Below are 15,324 nucleotides of genomic sequence, written 5' to 3'. Positions count from 1 at the left end.
GGGATGCCATAAAAAGACCTTAATATTTTTCTTATTTGTTATTTTATCATCGAAAATCGTTTACCTTGTTAATACTTTTTCTGCGAAAACTTTTTATGACCATAAAGCTCGAAGATGAGGACTCATAAGTGCCCAATCGGGATACATCTGAGCCGACTTTGTTCTCAAAAAAATAAACTAATGCTATGTATAAAAATCGATCGTTGTAATATAACCTGCGCTTGCGATACGCATCACATTCATAACACGAACGTCTGACGTAGGATGCGTGCAAAAGCCTCAATGATAAAAACCTCTGCAGGGACGGCCGAGTTTCGAGTGTTGAGATGAGAACTGGCCGCGAATGAGCGCTATTTGAAATTAGAACATTGTTTTTTTTTTTTATAAAAGGGCCTTCTTTAAATTTAGTGCAGTGTCAAAAATTAGAAATGAGTTTTGTATACAAATTATGTTTGGTCTTGGTTTTCGGTGTTTTCTGTGAAGCGGAGTTGCGGAAGGAAGCTTACATGACAGTTGTGAGTAAATGAAATGTTAAACAATACAAACACATCTCAAACCGTGAAATAGAAGGGCAATAACTCTATGAAAATTCCACAAGATATAAACCGTGATTTTCTTATAAGGCAACAACTATAAACCCAACTGTATCACGGTGGGAAGGATATCGATCTCATACATAACATAACGTAAAAATGACATTCTTAAGATATATTAAGATATTACCTTCTCCATACAGAAAAGGAAAGATACTTAATCAACAAGCTTGGTGATTTCAGACTTCACGTTTTTTTCAGCATGTTCCGTCACTTATACTCAACCATTAATGTATTGAACATGAATATGGCAAGTAAATATAACTAAAAAAATAAGGAAAGTTAAGTTGCTACTTTTCTGACCTGGGGTCGAACCCAACAATTGTAACAACTTTGACCAATAGGCCACCGCGACTCGGCACACGGCAGATTGCAGGGTGCTTTAACTACCTTGAACTTTATAAATATTTACTTGTTTATTTTAAATTACTTACGGGAACTAATAAATAGCACCACAATCCACATTATTACTAATCAGATAAAACTATAAAGCAGTTTCATAATAATCTAAATAACTATACACAAATATACAACGTTGACATGTATACACCTTAAAAATAAAAAAATCATAAGAAGCCATCGCATTTTTAATTAGTGTCTTTAGCCTTTATTTTTTGAGAACCTAGTTCTAGGCTTCTTGAACCTGATAGTATACTGAATTAAACCGCTTCAACAAAAAAAGTTACAAATAATAATATAAGTAGGAACTCAAGACAGATAAGTCGTCGAATAAAAAGTTAATTTGCGAACTGCAAATTGCACCCAATATACTTGGATAAGTATGGACATATTAAACTTCTAAAGATGCGCTCTTTTGTACGGCTGTTTAATCTATACTAATATTATAAAGAGGAAAACTTTGTTTTTTTGTTTGTTTCTTTGGTTGTAATGAATAGGCTCAAAAACTAATAGATCGTTTTTAAAAATTCTTTCACCATTCGAATGCTTCATTATCCACGAGTAATATAGGCTATATTTTATCCCGGTAGGGGCAGTAGTTACGACGGGACGCGGGTAAAATCGCGGAAAAACGGCTAGTTTTATATAAAAAAGAGAAAATGTCTAACATGAAATTATCCTATCACGACTATCTATAAGTAATGGCTTTTTACGACAACCAGTCTCTTCAAGGGATATCGTTTTGTCCAGGTAACTGGGTTGTAAAACAGTCACTCAGCTGCGTCTGGTAAGACTGGACGCCGAGCCGATCATTGTTGAGAAAAGGCTAGGCAAATGAAATGATGAATAGCCATCTTTACTTAAGATGATAATTTAAAGACTAATCGATTATACGCATACTTAAGCAATATATTATCCTTATCATACAACAGTTTTAGAAAAACTAAAGGACTAGACAGTATAATTAATCTACTTGTCAAAAATAAATTATGGATTTCGTTACGCGATCCAACCAAACCAGATACACAAGGATATACTAGCTTTTTGGATAAGATACTATTTTTTACTCAATTTTAATCTAATAATCGGGTACGAAACAAGTTTGTGGTATTCAAAAAACTTAATCAGGCACGTGTGATAACACGTGATTAATAAAAATAAATAAACGAAGAAGAAGAACATCAAATTAATTGATAATAAAACGACGCTCGATTTTTACTCGGTACCTACACTTTTCCCGACATCGCCAACGATAGAAGTTGTATTTAACAATCATATTTTTGACCTCTAGGTACTTTCAATTTTTTTGCCTTAACGAATCTGGTTCCCATAAGCCGCTCCCAGCTACTGCATACGCAAATTATAATAATCACGTACAATACATACATATGACATAACAACACTAACACGGCTAATTCCGCATATATTGTCCCTAGATAAAAGACTAACAAGACAATAGGACGCGGGCGCACGTGAGCTTATTTTAATAAAATACACTCCAAACGGGAATGCCATATTGTAAGCTACAATATGCATACAATTATTTGTTTGTGCGAGACACTTCCCGTGGGCATTCATTATAAAGCGTAATTTGTATTGTTCTGCAAAGTACAGCAAATTATTTAAGTTTGAATCATCATGATCTCAGTCACATAATGTCCACAGTTGAACATAGGCCTCTTGGCCTATAGGCCCATTGGTTTCCAAAATAACCGGTTGGAAGCGACTTGCGCCTAGTGCCCATCCATTTATGGCTAGTTAAACACATGACCTCCTGAAAATGAAGCCTTATCAAACTGCGAAACAGCGATTTATAAAACTGCTTTCAGCGTAATTCTGTCTTATCCTGACAAAAAGCTGGTTTGTCGTATGTTATACGCAGGTACTATTGTAGAAGTTGTGTTCAAGCTGATTTCCCCAGATTTGACTGCCTCGTTGGTCCAGTGGTCGCAAGCGCGGCTGCCATGCACGAGGTCTCGGGTTCGATTCCCGTTCGGGCCGAAATCGCTTTGTGGGTTTTCTTAAACTTTCACAAAGCAACCCGTAGTCTGGAAGTTGGTGATTGATTCGACCGTGCATCGGAGAGCACGTAAATGTCGGTCCTGCGCCTGATCTCTTTCCGGTCGTGTCGGATTGCCGTCCCATCGGGTTATGAAAGGGAAGGAATAGGGAGTGCACCAGTGTCTGCGCAAATGCTCGTGCACTATAATGTCCTGCGCAGCTGGCTGATCTCCTTAAATGAGAACAGCCGCCGTGGCTGAAATCGGCCGTGGACGCCATTTTTTTTTCCGCAGATCTGGACCAACATTAACCATAATTCTTTGGAGAAACATCCTGGCTCAAATTTTCCTAAGAAAGTCATAACGAACCAACATAGACGTGGGAGGGAAGACGATTTAAACACTTAAGCTGATTATGATAATGCGAATCTTGAAGTTAGACCTTGGGGAGTTATAGCGTCTACCTTTTTCCGAGTCCCTAAGGCGCCAATACTTAAGTCCCTCTTAAGGATGCACGCAGTGTTAATAAGATAAACTGTGTTGCAAGAGCAATTATATTTTATAGCTTCATAGCTCGATAATTACACGCTCGCGGCCGATGAGTGATGACCTGCTACTAATAATGGTTAAGTACCTGTCATTGTTAACTTGTCCGTTTAATAGACTTGTGTGTATGGAACAGCTGTGAAGATTCGCGGTTCTGTTAGGGTGCAAAAAAGAGAGACCTAATCTGATGGAAGTTAAAGTGATGGACGTATTCATGTAGAAAGAACCACGGGATTATGTGATCTTTTATTTATTTTTTTATTGATTCCTTTATTTAATATATGTGATATATTATTATTTTATGATAATTATGATGTATAACTATCATATTTTTTTTATTTATGTGATGTAGGTTAAAGGATTTTTTTGGTGAGCGGGAAATCATTAATTTACCCTTTCTGATGACGGCAGCCAGAAAGGACTTTTATAAGGACTCTTTACTATAACTATGTTAGATTCATCAAATGTGGTGGATGGCTCTAGTCAGCAAGAGAATGAACTTGCCTCTGGTGTAGATGGAGCGAAGGCATTTGACAATGTCCTACTCTTAAAATGTCTTAAATAAAAGGATTCTTTTGAAAAATCAAATCTACAGAATCCAAGACTGCACTTAATGCCTAACTGTTTACAATATGATTAACATGACATACAATAAGTTTTGTTACAGTGCAAATAGATTCAAAGTCAACAAATTATTCAATAATCTGTGCTCAAAGTTTATTTATTTCACGCGAAACAACAAGAGGTAATAGTAGGTGGTAGATGAGACATTCAACTTTTGTAGTTTATGTCATAGACAGTGTACTACAATGTCACTACCTCGTGTAGCCATTTAAATTTAATTACTTCATTTGTATGGATAACAAGAAAATCTTTGACAGATTTTTTGTGTCTTCAAAATATTCCTTAATTAGGCTCGAATGCGCATTATTTACGAAAATTACCAATTAAGAAATAACTTCGGGATGGCATAGCTTGTTTAGGTCATTCTCAGTCCAAATATTTGTTTTATGTACAACCACCAGTGAAACCTCTATAAAATTCATGTTACACTTCATATAATATAGTTCTGATATCAAATTAATGTATCGTGACCACATCACAATTATTGTACATCAAAACATGCGATCACACCGACAGATTTTATCTTCAAATTACGCGGCAGTCGGAGTTTTGATAAATATCAGTAAATAAACAAACACCTGGAATATTAAATGAGCAATCAGAGCAATGAAGGAAAGGTACCTACAGAACATCGTGCCTGAACAACAAAATAAGAGAGAACTGAATATTAGTATGACGGGTGACAGATGAAAAACATAGCCTCGACCGCAAAATAAACATGAAAAAGTTCAAGAAGATGTAGAGCATACTTGAAATTGAAGAGGTGATGGTGGCGCTTAAAACTAATTTAAACCCTCAAACCATTAATTTCTTCATTTTACTTTTCTGAGAAGAAAAAAATTAGCGAAAGCGTAACAAAATATTTTCCATAACTTAGTAAAATCATCGCGTGAATTAAGACTTCATTTGGAGATATTTTCCCATGTTTAACTTATATTAATCGAATATTCACACGCAATCGATATAATTGTCTAATACGACAAAGGTGCGCAACAAAAAGAACAACAATGGGTGCGCAGGATTCGCGTCACGTTTCACCTGATTATGTCATAAAGATGCGCGCGCAAGCCTGCGAATTCCGCATTCAAATTTATATCACGCACCCATTTTAATGTATGAGTTATATTTTATTTTATTTCCTTGAACGTGGACTGATAAAGATTTTATACAAGACAAAGATATGGGTGGCCACTGGGTAGATTATAAACAGCTTCTATAATAATCGAATTTTGATTACTTTGTAGTTACGTTATCTTCTCCACCACTCAGTTACTGAGCAGATTATTATTGTTTGGAACAAAACCTAAAAACGCCCAGGGTTCGCCTTGCCGGTAAAATAAAGTGGAACAGTTCTCATGCTGGAATATCGAAAACAAATGGTCAAGAAGGAACATGGGTTTGCATCAGCAAAAGTCGGTCCATCCCGCTCGACCGTGAGAGGATTTTGATGATTAGACTTGAAGAAGGAGACGACTATTTAGATACTTTTTTCTGGGATCTGGAATATGGATCGTATAAAAGTTGTGATAATACATGACACATTAAAAGAAGAAAACATAAAATGACTAATAATAGTCATGCCATTGAATAACAATGATTAGCAGTGTTGCAAATAGGCAGCAATTAATTTCTTTCAATTAATTTTCATAATCAAATGTGCACGACTCTTCTATAACAATTAATAAATTTAATCTTTAAGAACATTATGTTAACTCAAGTAAAAGGCATTAGTTATATACTAATATATCAGTTAAGCTTTATAGTCTTTAGCCTTACAATGACTACTACAGAATGGACCCATTTGATCACCATTTCGGTACCTACTCCACGTAAATTAGGGAATTGATGAATAATAATACCTAATATTATCAGACTCAGTATGGTAAATTCCCAAAATCCCATAATAACAGTAGAATGTAATAAAGAGTCGGTCTTCTCGACCGTGACGATGAAAGGGAGAGAAGAAGAAATAAAGAGATCGAGGTCCAAATATCTTCGTATAATACATATAATCAGGACGAAATAAAGTTGCCCATCTATCATCCATACAAGAGCAATGCAATGACACTCAAACATTTGCCTCGTAATCTTTAAAATATAAACGTCTAATATGTTAATAGCCGTAATGCTACCGTCGGTATTTTCAATTGGCACTTGCCAACTTTAATGACAATCCCATGCAAAATCGTCGAACGTTTAGCGATGTCGAGGCCTGCAGGCTAGAGCTGATAATAAAGGTCTGGTTCTAGGCAACCAGTTCAAGGCTGAGATTTAAGCTGTTACAACCACACTTACCTATGTAATATTTTAGACCGTACATAAACATAGACCATGTATAGTAACGTTTGTAAAAAATAACAATTTCATTTAGTAAAAAATAACAATTTCATTTAGTAAAAAATAACATCTCAGATAGTGCCGGAATATGGAGTTAAAACTGGCTAGATCCTTAACCTGAGGAAGGCTGAGATAATTTTGGTTCGCAAGTATTAAGTTAGGGGAACAATGGGGCAGTTTTTTTTTAAGAATTAATAGAATTGGTGCAATAAAGGTTATGCAATGAGGGTCATAAACAACTTATGTACGCAGACTAGATACTAGACGAATTATTTTTTTTGTAGCTTTTGAGAAAACCTTGAAACGTGCTAATTTGTAACAGCTGGCACACCATAAAGACTCATTTAATTATTATGGTCTAAATTAACATGAGTTCGCTTGCCTAATGATGTCACCTGCATTTGTAATATTCAGATACGTTATTACTGTTGTGAATGCTGAATACGCAAGTTGCATCGTGATTCCTACTGCAGGTGATGCAGAATGGTAAAAACAAAAACAATCGATCATCAATTTCAAGATATCGATCGATTCAAGTATTTTTTTATTTATTTGGTAGAAAAGCCAATGATCTTTTAATTGGTGACATTTGGGTAACTGACCTTGTACCATCCATTTTTCCTTATGTTATGTAGTACATAGGAGGACGTCTTATTTTATGGCCATTTTTTATACAATATAAATGTTTTTTTTTTTTTTTTTATGTAAGAGTTCCATCAACTAACTATAATCATCGGCAAGGATATTGAGCCCTGACCTTCACCTGCGCAGAAATGATTTATATATACTTCCCTGCCGATTTCGGCTATGGTGACTGCTTTCAGTTATCATTGAGAGAAGAACTAGGATGATCAGCTCTTTTATGCGCCCTTTGATGGCTGCAGTACCCTATTTTATGTGTAAACGTGCGCGAGCATTGGCTGCACGTTAGGATACCGTCCACGTAGTTATAATGAATGGCTACTGGTGTTTTAGCCTTAAGAGCATCACGCTTCGCATCCAGTGCGAATTTCCTTTGCTCTTCGAAATCTTTGATCGCATTTTTAAGTAGGCCTCTCCATTCAGGGCGGCAAATGGCTTTTGTCTCCCAGTTCTGAGGATCAATGTTGCACCTTTTCATGTGTCTTTTCTGAACATCCTTGAAGCGTAAGAACTGGCCACCTTGTTTCCGTCTGCCGTTCTGGAGTTCAGAAAAGAAGATGCGCTTGACCACCCTATCATCATCCATGCGTAAAACATGACCGCACCATCTGAGCTGTCGCCGCATCAAGTACGCTTCTATGCCGCAGACATTCGCGCGTCGTAGCACTTCGGTATTTCTAATCCGATCCGACCATTTGATTTTCAGAATGTCTCTTATGCACTTTAGATGAAATCGGTCCAGCGCCCGTATATGTTTCCGATAGAGGACCCATGTTTCAGCCGAGTATAAAAGATTTGGGAGGACTATGGCCTTGTAAACGGAGATTTTTGTCGAAAGCTTCAAATCATGTGTGTGTAAGACCTTGGCTCGTAATTTACCGAAAGCAGCTGATGCAGCGCTAATGCGATGGTTTATTTCGGTATCAAGGTCACACTTGGATGTAATTGTGCTGCCCAGATATTTGAAGGTATTCACTTGCTTCAGCTCAGTATCGCCAATGTTTACCTTGACAGGTTCTGTAGCTCCTTGAGAGTCGCTTGCCATTACCTCAGTTTTCTTAACACTGATTTTTAGACCGAAACGACAACAGACTCCCTGAAGGTTAGTCATCAGGTTCTGGAGCTCTTGTGCAGAGTTGGTAACAAAACACAGATCATCAGCGTACATGATCTCCGTTATAAGAGCATGAGATACTTTAGTATATGCTTTTAATCTGGCCAGGTTGAAAAGTCCCCCATCAGTCCTGAAACGTATTTTGATTCCAGCAGAAGTTTGTTTGAGCGCTTCACTGACAACGACAGAAAAGTAGAGAGCAAACAGTGTTGGCGCAAGCACACAACCTTGTTTGACCCCACAGGTGACAGGAAAGAACTCAGACTGGTCACCATTATAGGTAACACAGCAGGTCATCTCGTCGTGCAGAAGGCGAATCATTCTCACAAACTTCTCAGGACAACCTAATTTTGCCAGTAAAGTCCAGAGGGCTTCCCTCGGCACGCAGTCAAAAGCTTTTTCTAAGTCCACGAAGCACATACACAAAGGTTGGCCTTGTTCTCGGCTTTTTTCCTGGAGTTGCCTGATGGAAAAGATGGCTTCGCCGGTGCCCCTGTTAGGTCGAAACCCAAACTGAGTTTCTGGCAATATGGCTTCGGAGACTGGTAAAAGCCGGTTGAGAAGAACTCTGGCAAATATCTTCCCAGGGACGGAGAGGAGCGATATACCCCGGTAGGAGTTGCAGTCGGAACGGTCTCCTTTGTTTTTATACAGTGTCTGTATACGGGATATTTTAAATTCAGGTGGTATTGTTTCCTCGTTCCAAATGCGATCAAAAATTTGCCAGATGTAAGTATGAAGTTGCTCCCCTCCGTATTTCAGCAGTTCTCCGGCGATGTTGTCAACGCCAACTGCTTTTTTATTTTTCTGCTCTTTGATGGCTTGAACAACTTCAGCAAAAGTTAGTGGTTCAGCAAGCGACTCATTCGGCGGCAGAGGATGGATACGCCTTATATGCTCAAGATCTGCTGATCGATCTACATTGAGCAGGTGATTACTTGGGAGAAATGATTTATTGGTTTATTGCCATAAGTGTACCTTTTTTTTTTTAACGACGTCAAAAATCATCAAATGACCCCTTCCGCTGTGGGTTAGCAGCGGAGAGGGAGTGTCAGACTCTTACTGACTAAAAACCGTCGTGTTCCGTCATAAGCCTTTTATGTACCAGGGCCGCGGTATCTCTTTCGAACAACCCGCAGCCCCGGCAGGCCTTGGCCCTGCTGGGCCCCGCTGGGGTTGCTGACATCTCTTTGAGGAGCGCGTGGAACAACGCGCGCCGTCGACACGGGTCTGTCGTCTAAGTAGACAGAGAGAGGGACGATGAGCCACCCGAACTCACCGCCCACAAACCCAAGCCTACGGTGGCCGGGAGTCATCTCGCGACACCCGGCGCCCATGGTGTCTACCTGGTCCAGCGCGGCGGCCGGGATGAGAGGTGCGAACTCTCTTGCGTTCCGCCTCCTCCTTCTCGAGCATGACCGCTTCGCAGAAGGAGGCGACGGCATCCCATTCCCTCTCGCTCCGGACCATGGCCTGAACCAGGGCCGGACGCGAGAGGTCGCCGCCGCCCAAAGCCTCGACGAGGACCCGGCGGTGCCCTTCCCATGCGGGGCGCCATAAGTGTACCTACGGTGCGCAAAGCGATCCCCACTCATCCGCCGAGAGCTCATTATCCGTGCCGATAACTATACCTACTTGTATTAAGCTCGTAAACGTAAGAACTTGAGTATGCAATAAAATGCCCTTGCTTACTGAACGCTCATAAAATTAAGAGACATTTTATGCTTATTTACTCATTCTACATAACAGAATAAATATAGCTCCTGTGTTACATCTACTATATTGTGTTTGTTGGTTTGTTCACTTCACAAATGGTCTTCATGTGTTACGCTATGGGTCGAGAGTGCCATAAACCTCTAAAAGTTTAAAACTAGTAAAAATACTTGACTGTACAGAACAGCAATTTAACAAATATTTGTTACAAGACCGACGCTTAGTTATACTTTTTCTCAGGCTGAAAAATGACTAGAAACACTAACAATGTGACTAACTAAAGCGTTTTCTTTTATAGGACATAATTATAGAGATAATAGTCGCATAATTAGACGTAGCTAATGGAGATCGATTTATCTCACAGATAAAGGGAGAAAAAAACATTGTTATATCATAACTGTAACTATTCAAGCGTTTTCAGTTAGGTAAGAAACTGGCTGAAGTTTACACTTTAGCAGCAATGCTTAGGTATTTTTGTTCGTCTTTTAACCTAATTAGGTTAAGTTAAAGTGGAAACTTTTATTAATAACTAGCTTCCGCCCGCGGTTTTACCCGCGTCCCGAGATAACTGCTTCTGGTACCCTGATGGTGACAAACACTTTTATATGTCCTTCTCCCGGGTCTAGCTCCTCTCTTATTTTAAGCTTAATCGATCCAGACATTCACGCGTGATGGACCGACCAAGGAATGTGTAGATTATAATAACAGGCAATTTTTTGCATACTTCTTTGAAAGAATCGATAACCTCAGCTTTATCTCATCTAAAACTCAATTCCTAATTCTCCATCTTCCTCAGCCAAGCCTGATCAAAGCAGCAGGCTACCCCGTAGAGAAGCACCGAGTGACCACCCCCGATGGCTATGTGCTGCAGATGCACAGGATCCCGGCCGGGAGACGGTCTGCGAGGCGAACGGGAGACCTCAACGCGAAGGGGAAGAAGGCCATCTTGATAATACACGGCCTCCTTGGAGGGAGCAGTGACTTCGTCATCATGGGGCCTGAGAGAAGTCTTTGTAAGTGTGAAAATAGCAATTTAAGCAAACGGGCTTGGCTTGGGCGCTTGAGGGTTTTGAACATTCCCCATTACATCCAAATCTTTACGACAGAGAACATTTAACATTTTTTACAGTCAAACGAGAGTTGATAAATCAATTGGCATTCTTAACCCCAATTTGCCTTCCATAAAGTAGACGAACCATGTAGGACTGAATGCATTATTTCAATAGCCATGTTTGTTTCCAGCGTACCTCCTAGCAGACGCAGGGTACGATGTATGGCTCGGAAATCTGAGAGGCACCGTGTACTCCACTCACACAAACCTTACTAAAAATGATCCTAAATTCTGGGATTTCAGGTATGTTCTTTCTTCAGAATTTCATTAGGTATATAACTTATATAAGGTCTCTTATTCGGGAATTATCAATCTTAAAAGATTGATAATTCTATTTACGTAAGTCATCATCTCTTGTAGGCTTCACCTAAATTAGCCAGTTTTACGCATGTCTATCCCGCAGAGCCAACACACGGGCTAAAATCTATACTAATATTATAAAGCTGAAGAGTTTGTTTGTTTGAACGCGCTAATCTCAAGGTCCGATTTGAAAAGAAAAAAAAAATAGTGTTAGATAGCCCATTTATCGAGGAAGGCTAGAGGCTTTTTATCCGGGTTCGTGCAGAGGATCCCACGGGATGCGGGTGAAACCGATGGCAGAAGTTAGTAAACAATAATAATTGTCTCTTTTCAGTTTCCACGAGCACGGTAAATACGACCTGCCAGCGATGATCGACCGAGTCTTGAACATCACGGGACTGGACAAGATCATGCTGGTTGGCTACTCCATGGGCACCACCAGTTCCTTCATCATGTTCTCCCAGAGACCAGAGTATAACGACAAGCTGATCGCCTTCGTGGCATTAGCCCCGGCTGTGTACATGGACAATATGAAGCTCATTGCCAATTTAGCGCTTAATACTTTAGATATAGTGGTAAGTTATCAGAATTTATGGTTCGGTGTGTTAGGAGGAACTTTTGATAAACCACTTGTAAGATATTATTTCACTAATAGAAAGTTAATTTGCGTTCGAGGGCTCATACTTAGAAGATATTTTCAGGTACAAATAACTTATATGAATATTTCAGAACGTAATGCGAGCTCGAGGCATGACATCGCTGCAGCCACAATTCCTGCAGGGCCTCATATCGACGCTGTGTAACCTCAAGCAGCCGGAGACTGATTTGTGCACCAACTTCATATACACTCTGGTCGGCGAAGATTTTGAGCAGAACGATTTGGTAAGCCATCTTAAATTTTTAATTAAAGTACGAGTCTAAGTAAGGTTTTACGCTCATTAATAAACTTTTCGAGTAGTTTATCGCCATTGGGAAGCTTTTGCCCAGCAATGGGCCAGTAAAGGACAACAGAAAGAGTTTTGTGTTATCGAAGCAAAGCTGTAATGATATACAGGGTGTATTGATAATAATGTTGTAACTTTTGCTTTCAGGAAATGTTACCAATATACCTGTATCGAGTACAGCCAGCGTCATGGCGAGCGCTAGAACATTATGGAAAGATCGCCATTTCTGGTAAGCAGACATAACTGCTTTTGACCTATATAGCAGTTCAAAATGTAGTTGAGGTTCTTCTAAAACAGTGGTTCTTAACCGGTGGTCCCTGGAGGCATTCCAAGTGGTCCGCGAAGCTTAGATTCGCGACGTTGCTATACGTTATCTAACTTATTTTTTATCGACTTATAACTGCGAGCGGGGTTTTCGCATGGACGTATATCGGGTATGTCGTAACTAGTCCCCCCATTCATGAAAATTTATGTTTGGGCCACATTTTACGTAATTTTGGTTTTGAGTCTTAATAAAACCGTTTAAAAAATAATTAAAATTTCGCGCTCGCTTCGCTCGTGTATTTAAAAATCAGTATGCTCTTGTTTTGGCATTTGTCAACAAACAAAAAGTTAAGTAGGTACGTTTGGGCTAAATTTTACGTAATATTTGGTTTCTTCTTCTTCAATTTAAGAGCCCAGCTCTTGTCGGTGCAGCTCCTTCCATTTACGCCTATCTAGCGCCAACTCCTGAACTTCCTTATACGTCACAACATTCACCTTATTGAAATTCACAATATTTGGTTTAGGTCCGATAAAATTACGCGCTCGCTTTGCTCGCGTATTCAGAAACTATATTATGGGCCTTATTTTTGCATTTGTCAACAAACAAAACGTTAAGTAGGTACGTTTGGGCTAAATTTTACGTAATATTTGGTTTAAGTCCGATAAAAATTTCGCGCTCGCGCGTTTGGAAACTACATAGGCAAGTTTTTCTTTATTTGCATTTACTTACAACTGCCGACATGCGTTTAGCTTTGAGTAGAACTGACCCAAAAATTCAGATTGTTTTTGATAAATAATAAAGAATTGAGTGCTAATTTAGGTAAACTGATGAGGTGGTCCCCGGCACGACAAACTTTAGTTAACGTGGTCCCTCAAGTCAAAAAGGTTAAGAACCACTGTTCTAAAAGGTATAAAAGTAACTAGAAGATTTCACAAAATGCAAAAAAAAAACATATCCAAACCAAATTTTCTACTGTTGCAATCAGTTACTAGTCTTATTTTATACAGAATGTTTTTCTTTGAATAGAAAAACAGATCTGAATTGTACAAATCTGTTTGTTGGTTGGCATTGCTTAATTAAGTATTGCGATTGTTTCAGGCGTGTTCACCACATTTAGCGGTGGCCTGTCTGGCCCAGTGAAGCCATACAACTTGACTAATGTAAAAGTTCCTGTTACTCTACTCTATGGAGAGAATGATCAATTGACTGAGAAGTCTGTAAGTATACTCATTGGTTTTATATCATCAACAGCCTTTTTAGCTGAAGTTCACATGTGTGATATGTGTATAACAGTTTTTTGGGTTAATACTTTAATAAGGGCAATAGGCATTACAGACACAATAAAGCAATCCAATAATTTAGGAAAATTACTTCTTAAAATATTAGTTGTTTTTTTTATGTCAAACATATATAAATTCGTAAATTTTACTATATGCATACAATATTTCTCTAGAGAATGATTTTCTCTCCAACTCCCCAAGTAGGTTATGCTTGTAGGAACTTTTTCATTAAAATAATAAATGGTTACTTTGTCCACAGCAAATAATGAGGCTAGCAGACCAGCTGAAGTCCACAGGTGTCCTGGAAGAGGTTCGACCTGGCTGCTCCTGGCCCAAGTTCAATCACCTAGACTTTGTATTTGCAAAGGATGTGGGAAAAATATTTAATAAACCTCTCATCAAACTCATAGATCAATTGTACAATAAATATTATATTGCATGAATGAGGATTTTATTTTCCTGTTTAAAAGAAATTGTGTAGTTTAAATCCTGCGATCCTAGCTTTAGCTAGGATTGGAGACAGTGACATAAAACCAGTCTTATTTTCCGCTCTTTTCCAACCTAATCTTAAAACGCACCTGTATGATAATATAGCAGAAATTGTTCTCACCCTTCTATCATTTATGGTAACTCTATACCAGAATCAACTTTATAGATCCTAGATCTAAAGCTTATTGAAAAATAAACATAAGCTACATTATTGATCTCTCAGACTATAATGAGACTGTAATGAGATGTTGCCTCTATACTTTTTACTCAAGTCTGATGTAGTTCTATAAAGTATATCTTACCTTGGCAACAACAGCTTTAGCAACACCCGGTGTTGGTGTGGCCACCTTAGTATCTACAGGCTGGTTACGATTCATTTCTGAAAATATACAATTATGTTTACACATTATGCTTTAGCTACTTATTTCTAGCAATAGGTAAAATAAGTGGTATAAAAAGTCAGTAGGCCCCTCTTAGGGGCGGCAAATGAAGAGAATAGCGTGAAAAACCAAATGACATGAGGATTCATGGTACTCAAATTAGGAATGGCGTTGTGCCGGGTGTAAGGCGTAATTCGGCCATGATTCCCTTAAATGCTCAATTACAGCATTTAGGATGGTATGTACATTTCTTAAGAAACGCACAATGTAGTTTTTTATCAAAGAACTGCTGGATTGAGCCTATAAATATTTAAGTAATGATTGCTATGTATTGTAAAACATAGTAGTTTCTAACTTACTTTCTTTGGTTTATTCAATAACTTACCTTTGTTAGGCATTTTAATAAGCGTTAGAATGTGAAGATATCATCACAAAACATACGATTTATCCCCCAGTTATTAATTAAATATAAATAAACAAAACATTTCACAAATAAAAACAACTTAGCCGTGACATATTTTCCCGTAACATTTGACTTAAATCAATTTGACGTACATTGTCACTTGTCAGTTAATAATAATTTGTGT

At 38.5% G+C, this 15,324-nt stretch overlaps 2 protein-coding genes across 2 annotated transcripts in view; one reads left to right on the top strand and one right to left on the bottom strand.

The window, feature by feature from the left end:
* The window catches only part of LOC124635931 (protein cramped), a 38,758-nt gene extending 23,473 nt beyond the window's left edge, over positions 1–15,285 (bottom strand). The window contains exons 1-2 of the mRNA XM_047171895.1: positions 15,123–15,285; positions 14,660–14,736 (exon numbers count right to left, since the gene is read on the bottom strand). Of these exons, the coding sequence (XP_047027851.1) occupies positions 14,660–14,736; positions 15,123–15,135 (90 nt within the window). The 5' untranslated portion in view covers positions 15,136–15,285. The remainder of the gene's footprint in view (positions 1–14,659; positions 14,737–15,122) is intronic.
* LOC124635928 (lipase 3-like) lies at positions 234–14,311 on the top strand. The gene is made up of 8 exons (XM_047171892.1): positions 234–515; positions 10,765–10,981; positions 11,211–11,322; positions 11,714–11,954; positions 12,109–12,261; positions 12,471–12,552; positions 13,687–13,805; positions 14,128–14,311. Exons 1-8 carry the CDS (start codon positions 429–431, stop codon positions 14,308–14,310), a joined length of 1,194 nt encoding a protein of 397 aa, XP_047027848.1. The 5' UTR covers positions 234–428; the 3' UTR covers position 14,311.
* Positions 15,286–15,324: the final 39 nt, after the last annotated feature.

This window comes from Helicoverpa zea, chromosome 13, assembly GCF_022581195.2.
Source record: "Helicoverpa zea isolate HzStark_Cry1AcR chromosome 13, ilHelZeax1.1, whole genome shotgun sequence".
Lineage (NCBI taxonomy): Eukaryota > Metazoa > Arthropoda > Insecta > Lepidoptera > Noctuidae > Helicoverpa > Helicoverpa zea.
The sequence above is the reverse complement of the archived record's forward strand: the minus strand, read 5'-3'. Positions and strand labels throughout refer to the sequence as shown.